This window comes from Vicia villosa, linkage group LG1, assembly GCF_029867415.1.
Source record: "Vicia villosa cultivar HV-30 ecotype Madison, WI linkage group LG1, Vvil1.0, whole genome shotgun sequence".
NCBI classification, from domain to species: domain Eukaryota; kingdom Viridiplantae; phylum Streptophyta; class Magnoliopsida; order Fabales; family Fabaceae; genus Vicia; species Vicia villosa.
In genome coordinates, this window is record NC_081180.1 from 118,188,351 (window position 1) to 118,208,508 (window position 20,158).

The 20,158-nt window shown below is 34.2% G+C and overlaps 2 protein-coding genes across 2 annotated transcripts; both read left to right on the forward strand.

Moving 5' to 3' along the window:
* Positions 1-13,005: 13,005 nt before the first annotated feature.
* Positions 13,006-15,079, forward strand: LOC131652524 (uncharacterized). The gene is made up of 5 exons (XM_058922405.1): positions 13,006-13,688; positions 13,831-13,864; positions 14,168-14,292; positions 14,488-14,521; positions 14,633-15,079. Exons 1-5 carry the CDS (start codon positions 13,006-13,008, stop codon positions 15,077-15,079), a joined length of 1,323 nt encoding a protein of 440 aa, XP_058778388.1.
* Positions 15,080-17,316: 2,237 nt separating this feature from the next.
* LOC131643966 (probable protein phosphatase 2C 49) lies at positions 17,317-20,128 on the forward strand. Its single transcript, XM_058914342.1, has 4 exons — positions 17,317-17,717; positions 18,470-18,655; positions 18,737-18,972; positions 19,330-20,128. The coding sequence occupies exons 1-4, from the start codon at positions 17,538-17,540 to the stop codon at positions 19,904-19,906; spliced, it is 1,179 nt and encodes a 392-aa protein (XP_058770325.1). The 5' UTR covers positions 17,317-17,537; the 3' UTR covers positions 19,907-20,128.
* The last annotated feature ends 30 nt before the right edge of the window (positions 20,129-20,158 follow it).

The window sequence follows — 20,158 nt, forward strand, 5'->3', positions numbered from 1 at the left end:
TTCAAAGAGTTTGTCATCATCAAAAAGGGGGAGATTGTGAAAAATACATCTTATATTTAGTTTTGATGAAGACAAAGGTTGTCAAATAAGAAAAGGATCTAAAGTGTCATGTACGTTAATGATGTGGTTGATCAAGAAGGTTGAACATAGAAGTTCAAGAGAAGATTTGAGAGAAGTGAACATAACTAAGGTACTCATTGCAATTCATACTATTTATTTTAAATTGCTCATAATTTAATCTCTCACTTCATCTAAAAAACTTCTTGCATCATCATGCATGATTATCTAAAAACCTTTTTCATCTAATTCTTATGATAAGTGTTTGTACACAAAGTTGTGTAAGAATTTTGTGATATTCCTCTGTCTCCATGTTGATCATTATCAAAGAGACGAATGAAATCTTAGAAACAAAGAGGTTTCTAACTTCCACATTCAAGATGAAAAATCTTGAAATAGTGGGCACTCTTTGCGATCAAAGTAAAACGAAAGAGTGGGGGTTGAGAAAACCACATTCAAGATGAAAAATCTTGAAATAATGGACACTCCTTTCGATCAAAGTAAAGCGAAAGAGTGGGGGTTAAAAATATAGTCAAATGCACTATATTGAGAAAACTTCCACATTCAAGATGAAAGATCTTGGACTATTTGACATTCTTTGGGGATCAAAGTAATGAGAAAATAGTGGGGGTTGTGAACTTAGTCAAATACACTTTGTTGATAAAGTTCTTGATAAGTTCAAACGGTCACGTTTCAAGAAAGTGAATATTAAATTTGATCTTAGTGTCAAAATGATGATGGAAGAGTTATGGCTATATTAGAATACACAAGTGAAATTGGTTTTCTAATGCAATGTACTATATGCGATATAGCAGTTGCAAATAGTAAATGAGTAAATTTACTAGCAATACAAATAGTGAGTATTGGAAGGTCATCACAAGGATTTTCGGTCACAAGGTTTTTTGATTATTTCTTAAAAACCAAATCTTGACTTCCATTATGGTAGGTTTCCTGCCATATTAGAAGGATATACCAATATGAGTTGGATATCTAATGTTGGAGATCATATATTTACAACTAAGTGGATATTTACACTAGTTGGGGGTGAGATTTCTTGGAAGGGCAAGAAACAAAGATGCCTCACTCTCTTGACCATGGAGCCATATTATGTGAATCTCGCTTCCACTGGTCAAGAAGTTGAATGTTTGAATGACCTTCTGTTGGAAGCTCCATTGGCTAAACACAATGTTTCAAAAGTGTTAACACAACGTGACAGTTAAAGCCAGTTTAGCAAGAGAATTCAGATAAGTGTAAAATGAAAAGTTTGGGCAGGAGGCCTTAAACATTCTTTCGTGAGAAAATTGATTAAAGATGTAATCATTTCATTCACATATATACGATCGATCTATAATTTGAATGATTCATTTACTAAACCACTGGTCAGGGATTTAGTAAAGACAATCTCAAAAGGTGTGAGGTTGAAACTCCTTGAATAAGTGTTCCAACAATGATAGCAACCCAATCTGAAGTTAATACATCTTAACATAAGATTCAATGGGTAACAACAAGTCGTTGATTTGGAAGTTGGTGCAACATTTTGTTACAATGTTGACTATTACATAATTGAGGGTTGAGTTTTTTTAGAAACTCTTAATGAAGTTCTATATCGAGGAGGATATGTATCTCAAGAAATAGATACAAACTGAACTTCACCTATATGAATTTCAAGATGGTGCCGTCTTAAAGTGAGAGTTGGAGTTTCTCTCATGGAAAATTCATGAAAACAGGAAAAGCACATGGCCATAAATAGTGCTAGGCGAGATATGTAGGCGAAGAACCTTTAAAGAGTGTGTGTATAGTAACGCCGGTCTGATCACATGGGATAACGGTTCAAAGCATAGCTACCTAACGTTCCGATTAGGCTTTGCGTTGTCTTTACTAAGGTTAAGTTCAAATCGAAAGATACTTAATTGTATTAACACTCTTTTGCTTTCTATATTCTGGAATTAGACTTGTCATTATTAGAACAAGCGGGGGATTGTTGCAAATTATTAATGATAATTAATAATATGATTGTGTTCCAAAATGACAAGGAAAATATGTTATGATTTGAATTTTGAATTCGAAGAGTGGTAACTCTTCATGGAATGTTGCAACTGTTGGTGAACCATGCTGTGGGCCAAAAGTCATAACTCTTGGAAAAGAAATTGTTTCACCAAGGGTCGCTACCTTGTGAAACAATATCAGCATGGCCTATAAAATCATAACTTTGGATTCAGAATTCTTAATCAGAAAAAATGCAAATCCTTTAGAATAATTCCAGAGCACTCTTCGCTACATTCGAGTTTTCGCCGGTCTTGCGCAAACTCGATAAGGCTGAATTATCCTGGGTATTCCTGCGTAGAAACTCCAAGACAAATTGGGAGTGCTTGAAATACTACAAGGAAAGTGTTCCGTACACGATTCTAGCCTCGATTCCATTCGGTTTAAATTGATTTTTCTAACAACAACCTATAAGATACAAAACAATTTTAATGACATATTTCAGATTATAAAATTCAAACCATGCACACACAAAAATTCAACATGAGTTTATATTATAGAATTTAAGTCCAAATGAAACTTCACATAATGATTTTAGATTATAATGATACCTTTCAGATTAAAGAATTCGAACCTTAGAAAAAAAACTTAACATGGATTTAGATTATATAATAACTCAAATGACACCTCTTAGGGTGGTTTCGAATTCTATAATCTGAAATAGTTTGTACGAAATAAGGGTATTTTTTTCTAATAACACCTTTAAATTACACCAACATAAATAGTAACCTTAAATAACATTAAAAAATAATTTAACCAAAAATATTGAAAGTCATGTACTAGTATAATGTAATGTGCCAAGCTGATTACATGATAATGTTGTACACAAAATGCAATCTAATTCAAACGAAACGATCCAAAAAACATTGCATCCTACGGAATTGCCGGAATTGCAAGGGAAATATTGAACTCATCATCTTCTTCATCAACAATCAACAATGTAATCTTGACTTCCCTCAAAATCTCCTATAAAATTGTGTGGATATCAATGTTCATACAACTTTTGTTGAATATTATACGAGTGTGTTTTATAGTATAGAATTTGTCATAAAAAATTTCAAAATATTTATCATCTTCACAAGGAGGATTGTTATAAGTTGAATAAGAGTAAAAAAATCATGTTGGGTGAGAATATGGAGTAGAGAAACCGTATAGAGGGGTGAATTGACCCTTTTACAAAATTTACCATTTTTCAAAAAGAGATATCATAGGTTTTCAAACGCGCGGAAGTCTTAAAGCAAAAATAAAGACATTATGCTTTAATTGGAAGTCAATCACAATTATATACACAATTCACAAATATCACAAATTGTTCAAAGACAGTATACAAAAAGTCACACATTATATTCAATTAATAAGTTTTAAATTACACAAAATGTGTTCTTTACAAGAATTTAATTATTGTAGGATTCTAACACCCTAATCCGCAGATTTTAACCGGCACTAAAACTTAATTAGGTTCCAATTCTAACAAAACCTAAGCTCATCTAATGAATCGTTACCAACAAGAATTAACGATAAACTACGCTAAGAAACAATAACCTAACATGCAATAACCTACAAAAATTAAAATGCAAGAGAGAGAGAGAGAGAGAGAGAGAGAGAGAGAGAGAGAGAGAGAGAGAAGAGAGTACACCATAATGTATAGTGGTTCGGCTCTATCGTCCTTGTATGAGGCTAATCCATTCTCCAATGGTTTCTCATTGAAAGTAAATCATCTAATATGTTTTGAAAAATATTACACGAGTTTATACAATCACCAATCCACAATAATGCTGAGAAAAATGAATCTCCCATCTTAATGTCGAACTCTTCTGCAAAATCTTGATCGGATTCTCGCTTCTTGAATCTTCCAGCTTCAATAATCTGCTTCAAGTCTTCATGTGTGACAATCATCCTTGATCCCACTGATTTCTTGAGTGATAAATTGTCCAAAGATAAAGAAGAACTCATATCCTGTCTATAGACTTCCACATAACACTACTAGGTTCAACCTGGAGAGAAGAACATCCTTATTTTCACTGAAATTTGTTACTACCAATCACAATAACTATAATCTTCCAAGCTTCTTGAAATCTTTACCAAACCTCTAAAAATGTTTAGTTTTAAGGCGCGTTTCCTTCAACAACTACAAATCTCCATGATTAATATCTAAAATCAAACCAGTGGTTGAAGATGAAAGAAATTTTGTTTGCAAGAGTTTTTTAGTTTTAAACAAAATGAGAGGTTGTTGATTTCAAAAAATAAAAATGTTGATTATGAAATTACTTTTTAAAAATAAGATGACAAAATAAATGTATATGTGCTAGAGATTATGCACAAAAATAGGTGAAAAATGGTTGTTAGATTCGAGTCAAGAGCATTTGTGATTTGAGTCAAATCAGTAAGTAGAGTGGAACAAAATCAACATAAAGAAAAATGACCCTTTTCCTTTCATTCGAGTCATGTTGTATCTATAATTCGAGTCATGAAGGCTCGTGATTCGAGTCATTTACAAAGCTTGACTCGAGTCAAATTATTTACAACTAAACAGGAAAAAGTGAAACGAATTGTGATTCGAGTCATGTAGGATGTGTGATTCGAGTCAAATGAGGCCGTGGCTAACCTGAGATATTTGATTCAAATCATGTGCAACTTGTGATTCGAGCCGCAGTGTTGTGTGATTTGAATCATATGTAAATTGCGATTCGAGTCACGAACACTAAAATTTTCATGTTCTCCTCTGTTTGATTTGATTTGAATCATAGATTGTGAGTGACTCGAATCACACATTAAATTTTTCAAGTTTTTCAAAATATATAGCTTGATATTTTACTTCCCACGCAACTTGAATCAACCTCAAATATGGTTTTTGTTCCATTAACTCAAGCAATTGGCTGAAAACATAATGATCATACTCAAATACAAACTATTTAATTATGTATGATAAAACGAATGATGTAAAATTGTGAAGGAGACTCAATAAACAATAATAACCATAAGAAAGCTTAGAAGACATGCAACAAAACCGTATTAGAGTTTTCCCCTTGAATAAAATAAAGACATGCAACTTCAAATTATACTTGTATTTAGAACATTAAATGACATGATCTAATTGATTTTCTCATTAGATTTCCTACACATTCATTTTACATTTATGAAGTGTTACCATTGTTCACAAACCAACTATATATGCAATATGTATCCCCGGTAAAGTCATTAGTTGTTGTGGTGGGAAAATTTGAGGGTTGCTCGAAAAGTAATAAAGTCGCCGTCAAAGTTTGTTAAAAGAGAAAAACGTTAATAAAACCCTTTCAAAATAAAAAAATGGTCTTTGAAACCAAATTTAGGTTCAAAATTCGATTATGCGTATGGAAGTTATTAGCACCCTACAACAAGCGTTTTAAGAAAATAGTTAGCTCTAATTGATTTTGCAAGAAGATATTGTTAACCTTATTATATTGATTTTCTCATACTCATCGAATAAGAAATATAACATATTTACAGGCAAAGAGAAAAAATGATTTTTTTATTATTATTGTGCTTGTAAATATCTGATTCTTTCTCCTACGTATCTCCCAATGCCATGGAGAACTTAAATTTACGTAGTTGTTGTGTGTAAAAATATTGTGTATGATTGATTTTAAAGAAAAAAAGGTTTGATCGTATAAACAAGGAAAAAAATTGTTTGTTATGATTGTTTTTAGAAGGAAGACAAGTGTTAGAACAAGCACGCGGTGCGACTTATGTCCGAACACTCGAGGATAAAAAATGATGTACATCAAGTTAATCCATTTTTAATCCAATTTTATTTTTAAGAGAAATGACTTAAAACAAATAGAGTTGTAATCTTTTAAAGGAAGATTAGCATAAGAAAAAGAAAGTTTTACGACTTGCGTTCAAACACTTGATGATAAAAGGGATGTACATCTAGTTAATCCTTTTTCCATCCAATAAAAGGATGAGCTCAAAATGATCAAGTTGTTATTTTTTAGAAAGGAAGACAGATGTTAGAACAAGTAAGGAGTACAACTTGTGTCTAACCACTTTAGGATAAAAAGGATGTACATCTAGTTAATATTTTTCAATCCAATTTTGTTTTTAAAAAGATGAGATTCAAAACTATTAAGTTATACAAATTGCCTCTAGAAAACTCGACGATTAAGATAGATGTACATATATTTAACTGTTTCCCAAAGGGTTTTGGTTTTATTATTTTCCTAATGAACGAAATTAAAAAATGGCCAAATTATTGTTGGAACAAGTTTGGTTCATCAACTAGTCGTTGAAGTTTTGATGATAACAAGAACTTTTGTATGAAGAACAATTTTTTACTCTAAAGGTTTGTTTAAAGAGTGCAGATTTTACTCATAGATTATGGACTCTAAGTATGCAAGTTGTGGACTCTGGTCAAGTGGACTCGTTGAAGTGTCCCTCCTTAAGTCCAATATAGAACTCCCACAGAAAAATTTCTTGGTTTGGTGGGATGAACATGATGACGGCCTCGTTAAAGTGAGCAAGATAGTACCTCAGTGATTCTAACGGACCCTGTAAAATGTTAAACAGGCTTGTTGTGGATATATTCCTATGACGGCTGGTGGCAGACTCGTGTACTAGGATCTTTACCAGTTCCTGATAGCTATTGATGAAATCACATGGTAAACCTATGTACCATCTTAAAGTGGCCTCTGAAAGTTCTAAATGGTAGTTTACAATTCATGGAGTCATGCGCTCTTATGATGGCCGGTTGTGTATTGATGGAGAAAATATGCTCGTAAGGATTGTTGCGCCCATCAAACTTGCCCAAGGAGGGGGGCTTGAAGCCCTCGAGGACATATGCCCTCATATCTCATCTGAGAGTGGTTAGGGGTCGAACAATTCCATCTCCTCTAGGAGATTAAAGTCATGTTGGTGCAGTCTGATGTTGCGGACGTCATCCTTTTGTGTATGATTATGGCGGCATAGCTCGTCCATGACGACACACAACTCCTCAAGAGCATGGGCATCACCGCTACCGTTGGTACCTTCTAGCGTAGTTGATACCTTCTAGTGTATTCTTGTGGCATATCAATAGTTAAATTCAAAAGGATTTTGTTTTACACAATGTTATTTATGTTCGTGCACTAAAAGAAAAAAAACATTTGAGATTGTTATTTTTAGAAGTTGTGGAGGTTTGAACTGTTAGTAACCTAGATTGCGAAAATTTATCAATTATTGCAAGACCATGTGTCACTAACCTATTTTAAGACCCCTTAACCTTTTGATACTTAATAACATAATTGTGACTGTTGTAACCGTCATCAATCGTGGTTGATGTTTTGTATTTGAAAATTTATTGCAAGAGTTGAAACTATTTTTAAATTATGACAGTTCAAATCGTCATCATGTGTTTTTGATAAGTGCCAAAGTGTAATTATTTTTTATATAGTTTTACGGCACTTATTGTCTCTTTTCCTCAACTTGTGCGTGAATTCGCACGTTTTAGTTATATTTGTACATATTGTATTTAATTTGTGTTTTTGATTTATTTGTGTACCATTTGATAGTTTTCTATTCATTTTGTAGGTATTGATGCGTATTTAGAGCATAAGCAATAAAGTACCGAAAACACAACTTCAAACACGCGATTTTGAGCAATTCATCAACTAATAAAGCTCAATATAAAGATGAGAAAAATCATCAATTTGGTTTCCATTTAGTCATTTTTAGTTAGACTATTGAATAAGCTTTCCAACGCTTCGAACCGGGCGCAAATTGGAGTTACGGTTCTTAAGTTATGGTCAAAATAAGATTTCATTTTTCAGTTGAGTGTGCTAAGCGCGGATTTGAACGCTAAAGGTGGTCTGGCTGGTTTGGAAAGTGTTTAAATAGGGAAAAATCATATTTTTTTTAGGGTTATGCTTTGAGGTATTTGTTTCCAAAGTCATCACCTTCATTTTTCTTAGGTTAAAGCTTAGAAAACAACAATTGGTGGTTGTAATCGGATGATCCGGAGTCGAAGCTTCTTTGCTCGTGATTGACACCGCGAAAGATTTGGTTTTCTTCTCCATTCATCTCTTTATAAGCTTCATTTGTTGGGTTTTTTTGTACGTATGCTTGTTTTGTATGTATATTAATTACTCATGGTGTTGTATAAAACCTCTTTTATAAATCAATGTTAATGTTTATCCTTGTATTTGCTTTGTGCTTGGATTTGCGTTGTGCTTGGATTTGCGTTGCTTTAGAGATAAAATCCTTAAATTTTTTATTGGATGAATATTTGCTAGGTTATAGACTCTAGAGATATATTTAGGCTTAGTAACCATTGTGGGTATCGATTCTTAATGCCTATGTGTTGTTTGTGTTGTGCTGAGAGATCGTCAACACGAGCAAAACGGTTGATTTCTCACTTTGTATTAGACATAACCTCTGTGTGAGTCATATGTGATGATGTTGACGAGTGATTTAGGTTGAGTACAACTGAGTGATGAGTTTAAGTATTTAATGGGTATGTGAAATTCAATCCCGAGAGTTCTCTCTTTTCCGAAGAATGAAATTCTTCTTATGTTCATATTTACTTTTCTATTTTTATGCTTTACCAATTCAATCCAAACTCATAAATGCGAGACTTATCGAGCGGCAATTCAGTACCACTAATCCTATGGAGACGATAATTTCCCGGATAAATATTTCCAAAAAATTTTGTTTCTTGCCGCTTTACCGCTCAAGCAAAATGGCGTCGTTACCGAGGATTGATGTTTCTATTGGATCACATTGTGATAGTTTGTTTGTTTTTTAGTTTTGTAGATATCGTATATTGATACTTGTATACTTGTGTATAGTTATACATACTTCAATTTTGTTTGGTGAACTGACTAAACAAATTGGACTCGGATTAGCTCTTTAATTAGAAATCTTCACTTTTCAACTTGTTTATTCATTTTCACCATTCCGTTTAATAAAAATTGTGTTTTTCTTATTATTCAAGTATGTGCACATATGTGTTGTTTACATATTGTTGTAAATTATATTGTTTCGTAATGTTTGTTCAAGTGCGTGGTTAGGACACTTTCTTTAGATTTGCGTTGATGCAAAATCGTTGGCGTGTCGTAGAGGAAGTTACTACCAAAGCACAACAAAGACGTCTAGCTAACGATGTAAAATAAGCGCTTGCTGGGAGGTACCCTAATACTTGTAAATTACGTTTAGTTGTGTAAATGAGGTGTGTAGGTGATAAATGGAGGTTACACTAGTTGTGTAGTCTGCTGAACTGGTTTTTCTACAACTGGTGTAGTGTGCGTAACCGCGCTTAACGGGCCTTGCTCGGAAGAGCTAGTGAATTATTTTTATTATTTCACTTGGATCTTCTTTTTTTTCCACTTCCACCAAGGCTTTATTGCATAATAATTAATAGTAATGTTTTTAATTCTTTTGTTGTTGTTTGGATTCAAATTTTGACCCGATTACTTGAAATTGCATTTGGTCTTACATATATTTTCAATCACTGTTTCATGCAACTACCACCTTCTTTGAGAACCTTGTATTGGCACCATCACTACATTACAGGCTATCACCATTCGACCATGATTACTCACCATAAACGTTTTCACTAGAAAACAAAATTTTCTTTCCCCAGCAGATATCAAAAGCAAGAAAAAGGCAATTACACCATCTTTTCAGGTCAAATTTCAGGGCTTGGTATTTAATCTTCTTCTACCTTGAATGTTCGAAAGGCTGACACCAATCTCACCTTCAGGTTCAAGATGATTAAATAGGGGCAGCTATCATACCCCAAATTTGTCCTACCTTTTCAATTTTATCTGGATTATGATTTGCATCCATATGCATACTTTCACTAGGTCATTAAACACATCATGCATCACTAATCAATAATTTGGCATGGGATCAATAACCTTGAAGTTAAGGTTTCTCTATACTTTGAGGCATGCATCTTTGCACAAGCTATTCAAGGTGTTTTCCTCATCATCATGGTTTGTGGAACTAAGGTTGTGTTTTCACAATCATTGTGAACTTCTTCTTTCTCTCAAGCTACAGAGCTCGTCAAGTTTTTATTAGTTACTTCAAAAGGAAAAAAGATCAGGGTTCTTTATCCAGGTTTTTGTTAATTCAATTGATGTTAATTGCATTTCATCTTAAGGTTTCCTTTATGCTTCCAGTCTCATCTTCTTCAAGGATTTCTTAAGGCATTATTGTTATGTTGAATTGAAGTACAAGCGTAATTAAGCATTAGATGACACACCCTTTGATTAAAAACAACAAGAGTGGATCCCGTAGAGTACTACAAACATGAGAAGTGCTAATACCTCCCTCTTGCGTAACCGACTTCCGTACCCATCTCTTGGTCGCGAGACCATCCTTTCCTTGTTTGAGGTTTGTTGGATATTTCCTTTCCTTTATTATGATAAATAAATTTTAGTGGTGACTCTGTTGTTTTTTTCACGGTAGCGACAAAAGGGCAGGACAAATTTAAGGTATGACAATTGCCCCTATTTAATAGTCCTAAACCCGAAGGTGAGATTGACACCGAACTTTCAAAAATTCAAGGTAGAAGAAGGTTAAATATCAAGACCTGAAATTTGTCCTAAAAAGTTGGAGTAAGTGTCTTTGATATCTGCTGGGGGAAGGAAAAAAAGTTTTATGGTAAAGAGGCTTATGGTAGTAACATGTAACATGGTACAAAATATTTTTACAAGTGAGTAGAATTGGTTAACACGAACGAGTATTAAAAGAAAAGATTAACATGGACGAGTGTTGAATGATACACTTTATTGGTATTTTTACTATTTTAAGCAAATATGAATTCTAGATTATTTTGAGAGTTGTTTTATAAACTAAAACAAATTAAAGTAAATATTAATAATTCTAGATAGATGTTGGGATTAGATTACAATTACTATAACCAAAATGTATCAATGATCAATCATACACATTTTAGCCATCAATTTATATAAGAGTTGTTGTGCTATATTGACACCACCAATTTGACATTGTGTCCTTTACACTGTATCATTTACACTTCATTGCAAGTGAGGTCCAAATTACAATACATTCATATATTTAAAAAAAGAAGAAAAAAGTAGATGGAATGGTATAAATGTACGGTGTATATGTCATATTTTGGTGTAATTCTATCATTTCTCTTTATATAATTACCGATTGTTCAACAACATTATTCATATTTAAAATAACGTCATAATATCAATCATATTATTTATTCAACAATCTCCTAACCTTATGAACAGTTAATATTATCATATGAATGTAAATTTTTAAAAATGAGACGGAATATAATCTATTTTGCAAAAACACATCTCAATAGGGTAAAACATGAGCTTACCACTAAATCAACATGTTTAAAATTTCAAAATTTTAATGTAACCGTGAATCTAAAATTAATTCAAGCTTAAAGATAGTATGAATAAGGAAAAATACCCTTTTTTCGTCCTTTAACTTTCACTCGGGGTCCATTTTGGTCTCTTAATTTTTAAAAGTTCAAATCACTCCCTTATCTGTTAAATTGGTATCACGTTTATCCTTCCGTTTGGTTCCTTTAGTTGTCTAATGTTTTTATTATCTACGTGACTTGTTTGAATGCAAATGTGGATAATATACTTTTATATGTTTTTATCCTACAAAGAACAAGTCTCATTTCCACCATTCTCATTTCCATACTTATCATCTACTGAATACAAAAGGTTGAAGCTCTGGGTTATCTCCATTTGAAGGTTGCAATCGGAAGAGCCAAGATTGACACAACTGAAGCACCACAGGTTTGTCATTTATAACCCTAAATGGTTCTGGTTTTTGCTTATGTTACGCATTTTTTAGGGTTATTTGTAGGGATCGTTCGCACTTAGGGTTAAATCAGGGATTGTTATTTTTAAGGTTCGTTCGTTCTGATTTAGGCTTTTTAAAACACGATTCTTATTTAGGGTTTGTTTTGATTCAGTTCTAATGGACAAGTTTATGTATCTAACTATTCACCGTAGTGGTGAATTCGTTGATATTAACAATAGTCAGTATGAAGGAGGAGATATTTCAGACTTGAAAATAGATGCAAACACGTGGGTCTATTTTGAATTTGTTGGTGTTCTTAAGGAGTTAGGTTATAGGGAGTTTGAGAGAATTTGGTACAGAGATCCTACATTTGGCATGATTGAATTAGTTGATGATAAAGGAACCTTAGAAATAACTTATCTTTACAGGGTGTATTTAAGTGTTCACATTTATATTTAACATACAGTGTGTGAGCCAGAATATTGTGATATGCCTATAGAAGCAGAAGTATGGAATGATGATATTGCAGATGATGAAGAAGAGTTGATTTCAAAAATGTGTGAGGAAGTAGTTGGTCAAGAGGAATGTAATGTGACTGTTAAGAAAGAGAATGTGGATTTGGATGAAGGCAATGTGGAGAGGGAAGAAGGAAATGTGGTTAGGGATGAGGGCAATATGGTTAGGGATAAGGGCAATGTGGTAAAGGATGAAGATAATGTTGTGAGGGATGAAGGAAATGTTGGTGAGGTGCATGATGAGTCTAGTATTGATAGTGGAGACGACAATGTTTATGAGAATTATGAGAGTGGTATGGAAGTGGGATTTGATGATTCATCTGATGGTTTTAATGATTTATAGGAAGAAGATTTGGATAATCTTGTTGAATATGAATCAAAACTTGAGGAGGAACAAAGCAAAAAGCAATTGGATAATGATAGTTTGGAAAAGGAAATAGATAATGATAATGAATAACTTGAAAGTGGATGTGATAGTGATAATAGCAATGGTGGTGTTAGAAAGAAGAGTTACCCAATGTTCAAAGTGAAGAAAGACATGGCAGATTTCAAATGGGAAGTTGGAATGTTATTTAGGTCAAAGGATGACTTAAAGGAAGCTATAACATCATAAGTTGACCAAAGTGGGAGAAAAATGAAGTTCACAAAGAATGACAAAGTGAGGGTGAGGGTTAGATGCAAGGATGGGTGTCAATGGGAAGCTTATTGTTCCAAATTTCCAAATGAAGAAACATGGCAATTAAGGAAGCTGGTTGACAAGCATGAGTGCAGTAGAGACTACAATGTGAAAATGATGACCACTAAATGGCTAAGAAAGAGAATTCAAAATTCTCTGAAAAACAACCCAAGGATGAAGATTAAGGACATAAAGGTAAAGGCTCAAAGGAAGTGGAATATGGGTGTTAATAAGACCAAGGCTATAAGGGTGGTATTTAGAGCTAGAGACATGGTTGATGGATCTTTCTTAGGGGATTATACAAGGATATATCCTTATTGTCATGAGATTTTAAGAGCTAACCTATGGTCCACTGTGAAGCTTAATGTTGATCCAGTTCCAGAAGGTAATGATGACCAAAGACCATATTTTAGAAGATTGTATGTTTGCTTTGCAGCATGTAAGGAAAGCTTCAAGTTATCTATACATATCATAGGTCTAGATGGTTGTTTTTTAAAAGGGCTATGTGGTGTGAAGATTCTGGTTGCAATAGATAGGAATCCAAATGATCAGATGCTCCCAATTGCCTTTGCACTTGTAGAAGGAGAGAATATAGATAATTGGACATGGTTTTTGCAACTGTTGATTGATGACCTAGGAGGGCAAGAAGAAAGCTTGACATACACATTCATCTCAGACTAACAAAAGGTTATGGTTTATATTGTTTGTTATTATGATTTATATATATTGTTTGTCATGAATTATATTGGTTGTTCTGAATTATATTGTTATGTGATATTGCAGGGTCTACTACCATCCATGGATGAACTGTTGCCAGGTGTTAAACAAAAATTCTACATGAGGCACCTTTATAATAACTTTAGGAAGAAGTACCCTGGTAAAATGTTAAAATATGTTATCTGAAAGGCTGCAAAGTCAACATACGTACAAGCATGGGAGAGAGAAATGAGGTCTATGAGGCTTATCAGTGAGGAGGCATATTTACATATGATGAAGACATCTCCAAGATTCTGGAGTAAATCATACATTAAGATTATATGAATTTAACAAGTTGTAATTTGTAATATGAAACTGTCTGCCTAGTTTAATAATGTATTATAATGTTGTAATATGTAATCAGGTAACTAACAAATGTGTTACCCTACTCAACAACATGTCTGAGGCATTCAATCGTGTGATCCTTGAGTCAAAGTCTAAGCCTTTAGTAACAATGCTGGAAGAGATCAAGACTTATTTTATGGAGAGGTAGGCTACCAATAGGACGAGGTTTCAGAATTTATATGATGATGCAGTGCTGCCAAACATTAGAAAACAAGTGGAGAAAACAAGTTCCTACACCAACACGTGGATTGTAAGGTAAACATATGCAGGATTTCATTATGTAATGTGAATTTTTGAAGTTAATCATGTAATCTGATAATTGGTTATTCTATTATGTAGGATATCTGATGGACATATTTTTGAAGTTAAGCATGTGCAAGATTCAACTAATATGTTCACTATAAACTTGAAAGACCACTTATGTTCATGTAGAAAGTAGCAACTGTCTGGTTTGCCATGTGTTCATGTCTTGTCATGTATGAAGAGTAGGAACTTTATATTCGAAGATTACATTCCTCAATACTATAAAAAGAGTAGGTATGTTGCAGTCTACAAACCGGTTATATATCCTGTGAATGGTTCAAATTTATGGGAAAGGGTACAATATCTAGATGTGCATCCTCCAAAGTACAGAAAGATGCTTGGTAGACCAATGAAGAAGAGGAATATTTCACAAGGAGAGATTGATGGGACCGATAGAAAAATTAGGAGGATAGGGATGATTCTGAAGTGCAGTAGATGCAAGAAGTCAGGGCATAACAAAGCCATATGTGAGGTGACAGGGCCTGCACAACCTACTCAACAATTTTCACAACAACCTTCTCAAGCTACTTCACACCAAACTGCTCAACATGCTGCACAACCTACTCAACAATCTTCACAACAACCTACTCAAGCTACTTCACATCAAATTGATCAACATGTTGCATAACAAAGTCAACAATCTTCATAACAACCTACTTTATCTGCTGCTCAGTCTTCTTAGACATCCAGAATTAGACAGTCTTGCAAATAAGACAACAATAGGCAAGGCAAAGAAGTTGGGTGTGAGAAGGACACCTACTCCTTGGGTACTACCAGGACCAACCATAAGATTAGGTGCATAAAGAATTGGACCAACAACTAGGACGACAACCCCAACAAAGAGAACCACATCCAAGAAGAATGTCTAGATTGTTTTTTATATTTTGACATTTATTTCCTAGATTATATTTTGGATATTTAGCACTTTTGAAACCTCATTTGGGTTTATACCATGTTTGTTATAAACATGTCTATTTGGAACATGTCTGTTTTAAACATGTTTGTTTTGATGGTTGTTGTAATCTTCAAGCCCAAACTAGTTTTGGTGTCTATTTAAAGTGGTACATTAGAACTTCAAATCGGTGCTTTATAACTTCAAAATTATTGATTCCATTTGTTCAAAATTAAAAGACATAACTGGTAAATAAAAGGCAAAATACTGATTTCAAGTTCATAATACTGCTACAGAACTGGTACAACTGATACAGAACCATGACTAACACATAACCTAAACTTTAAAAAAACACATGACCAACAAAATTATCACAATCATCAAGCTACAACATTTTCCCAAATTCATCATCTTGTTCAACTGCCTCTATATTTGATGAGTGTTTTTCCTTATTTCTTCAGTTGACAGTCTAATTTTGACAACATCCATTTGTAAGTCTTCAATATTCTTTCCAAGCTTTTCCAACCTAACCATCCTAATTTGCCCATTGTTATCTTTAGCTTCGTCGAAGAACCATTCGAAAAACCCACACCCAAGATGCACAAGTCCCTACATGTCACACATATTGATGTTCAATTTCTTAAACTTAAAAACCAACAATCTGTGAACAAATAACATACCTTAAAATGAGGACACCCCCAAAATTGTCTTCCAAATCTCTTAGCCGTCTTTGCCCTTCGTAGAATGGCCTTATCTCCAAAATGGCAAACCAGTTTCCATGGCAGATTCGACATCGTACAAAGCTGGAAATTCAAACTTTCATGGCTTCCTTGTATCATAGAGGAAGAACAAGTCGACGATTTCATGACTCTGGATTTCTAGAAAACCCTAGCCCTCAAATACTTCATAAGATAAAATTATTAGTTTTAAAGAAACCTTAACCCCCAATTTGTTCAGACTCTATTTTACGTGATTTCTAGAAAATACCCTTTTAATGAAGGAGATGAAGCCCAACCTCCACGTCATATGCCACGTAAGCAGTTCAAACGTCCGTTTCCATAAAACAGACAGAAAGGACTTACGTGATACCATTTTAATAGATAAGGGAGTGATTTGAACTTTTTAAAAATTAAAAGGCCAAAATAAACTCCAAATAATAATTAAAGGACGAAAAAAAATATTTTGTCTAACATCAAACACAAGTTACCATTAATTCAACCTTTTATTAACGTGACTATTATTCAATTTACCATCTACTCAAGTGTAAAATTTTCTATTTTATTTACATTTTTTTTTATTATGGTTTAAACTCATTTTAATAAATACCTACTCCAAAATAATTTTGATCTAAATTATTCAAACACTATAAATTATAAAAAAAAAACATTTTTTTAATTAAAATATTAAAAATACAAACCCCATTACATTTAATTAATTTTATGCTAAAATCCATTCATGCAAAATTTATTTTTATCATTACATAACAAAAATAATCTTATTGAATTGAAATCAACTATACACTCATTAAACCTCCCACTTTACTTTTACCACTAAAAAAAAGAAGAAAAAAAAGAATTAATTAAAGCGTAGGTGAAGCCATGTCACACGTCACCAGTAGTGGTGAAAATGAGAAACCCGTCAACAAGTCTGAACACAAGAGCAGATTAAGATCCTCGGTCGGCGCCAATCCAATACCCATATTGCCCCTATCCCATCTCTAACCAAACACTCCACAAAGTCAAACCTCCAACATACACCTATAAGTATAGGCAATTCCGTCTTTCCATCATAACAACTTCCAACACGTCAAACATCACGCGTCAGCCAGAAAGTACATCCACGCGTCACCCCATTGCGTGCATGACAAACGCTTCTCAAGAATCCTATGGTTCACAAAACTACACGTGTCTCTCATCCGAAGAAGTTTACCGGTAGCCGCCAGTACCTACCATAGCCACTTATATTGTTTTTCAACACAAGCGTTGTGGAAACTATTGATCATTATTTTTCCATCGAAATAGAAACCGCGAGAAAATTCGCAAGAAAACCTCAACAGAAAAAAAATAACAAGATAATAAAAATCGTTAGCGTCGAATCTTTTCTACAATTGATAGCATTCAGCTCTGTGAAACGTTGAAATTTCAATCGGTTTTTCGTTTGGTAAAGAACACGGAGGTTGTTAGAAGAAGAGAAAATGGTGGCTGAAGCAGAGGTTGTGTGTCAACAAAGCGTGGGGGTGTTGGATGTGAAGTATTTTCCGAATAAAGGAAGCAATATTCATGAGATCGGTGATGCAGATGCTGTAACGCCTTCGAGTTTCGATCGAGTTCGTGCTTCTGAATCAGTTTCGGCTGAGTTACTTACTACAAAAGAAGTTAGTTTTTTTATTTAGACCCTTTTGATGATTTCTTCTTTTTCTCGTGATTTTGTGTTGTTGGGCTGTGTAGATGCTGATTGGGTTTGATGGGTTTCTTTTTTTCTTCGGTTGTGATGTGAATTCTTTGAGTTCTCTTTTGGATCGAGGTTCTAACAGAAGCAAAAAGAAGCAAAATTGAATTTTATTTTGGGATCAGTAATCTGCTTATGTATTGAATTGTTGATTGATTGATCTTAGGAGATGCCTGATTTTGATAATTCTTATGGTTTGTTTACTTTTTTGTTGCTTGTTTTTGATTTGGGAAGTTTTAGTCCAATCGGTTTTTATGACGATCCCGAGTTTTTTGTTTGTGAAACTCTCTCTTTCAGTTGTGATTCTTTGTTGACATAGATACGTGTGTGATTGATCTTATAGTTGTTGATGATACCGAGAATTGACCAAATCCTCCATTAAGTTGTTAGTGATTTTGCATTAGATTTTAGAAATTGTAATTATAATATGATTGTGCCTTCACTGTGCACTCAAAATGTTTGTAATTGTGTTCATGCATGGAAAACTAACTGCTCTGCAATGTGACTTGAGAGCTTAAGGATAGCGATTTTTATTGAATAAGAACTCTGTTAGTTGTATAACTTGCATCAAACATCTCATGTGGTAGTTTGAGTATTGTTTTTTCTGTGTATAGTGCATTTAGTCTCTTGATACACTGGTTCTCATTTTCTGATTTGTATTTTGTTGTTCTGGTGTAGGATGTAAAGACTGCAGACATAATCTCAGAAGCTGCAGTTCTGCAATTTGTACCCTGCATCCGTTCGGGTAGTTTTTCCGACATTGGGCCACGGAGATACATGGAAGATGAACATATAAGGATAGATGATTTGACTTCTCATCTAGGATCACTATATAAATTTCCTAAACCAAGTGCCTTTTACGGGGTAATTATCTTTTTCACTTGGGTCCTTTGTTTTTAGTTAATCTCAGTTCTAAATCTAATTGAGCTTTGGCAAATGTCTCAGGTGTTCGATGGTCATGGAGGACCTGAAGCAGCAGCTTATATAAGAAAAAATGTTATAAAATTCTTCTTTGAGGATGTCAATTTCCCTCAGACATCTGAAGTTGATAACATATTTTTACAAGACGTAGAGAATTCCCTCAGAAAGGCTTTTCTTTTGGCAGACTCGGCTATGGCTGATGATTGCAGTGTGAACACTTCTTCAGGGACCACAGCTCTTACTGCAATGATATTTGGAAGGTAGGTCCATCTATCTTTTCAATCCACTATCTTATGTTTGTCTCTTTTCTACATTTGTTATAGCTCTAATGTATGGTTGCTATTAGCTTGACATGTTGGTGCAAGAATTTGGAAGTTGAAAGAGGATAGCAAAAGCTATATCTCAAACCTTTAAGAAGAATTTGAGTTTAATGAATTTCACTACACTAAACATGTTTCATTAGATATGATTCATGTAGGATATTATGACATTGTATGACCTAGGTAGTAAATCCCACTTAATCGAAAAAGAACAAAATTTTATTGTTGCATTAGCTATGGAGACGAGACAGCCTTCCTGAATATTTGCTTGACTGATTTCTAATATGTTTTTTTCAGACTTCTAATGGTGGCTAATGCTGGTGACTGTCGAGCAGTTCTCAGTCGAAAAGGAGAGGCCATTGATATGTCTCAAGATCACCGGCCTATTTATCCATTAGAGCGGAGACGAGTTGAAGAATTGGGCGGCTATGTAGAAGATGGTTACCTAAATGGTGTTTTATCAGTTACCAGAGCATTAGGGGACTGGGACATGAAGTTACCTAGGGGTGTTCCCTCACCATTGATTGCAGAGCCCGAGTTCCGTCAAATGGTTCTAACAGACGACGACGAATTCCTCATCATAGGATGTGATGGCATCTGGGATGTGATGTCAAGCCAGCATGCCGTTAGCCTTGTACGTAAAGGTTTGAGGAGGCACGATGACCCAGATAAGTGCGCCAGGGATCTAGTTATGGAGGCATTACGACTCAATACATTTGACAATCTTACAGTGATCATAATATGTCTCTCTTCCATTGACCATGGGGAGTCAGAGCCATCCCCACCCCCCCAACGGAAACTGAGATGCTGCAGCCTCTCTGCAGAGGCTCTCTGTAGCTTGAGAAATTTGTTGGAAGGAAGTGCGAGCAACTGAATGTATATACAGTTCATTAAATAAAGTGTTGTGGAGGTTACATACGCTGTTTTTGACTGCTTCAGTTTAGGCGTAGGAAAAAGCAGCCATCATTTTTTCACGTTGTCTGTTGATGTACATAGCTCAGGGTTAGAGGATGGTGGTGTAGATATGTTGTAATATTTTTACATTATTATTTTGTACTAGTCATTTTTTTCCACTATGACCGCCACATTCATATCATATTCTTGTATCTCAATAAAATTTTGTTCT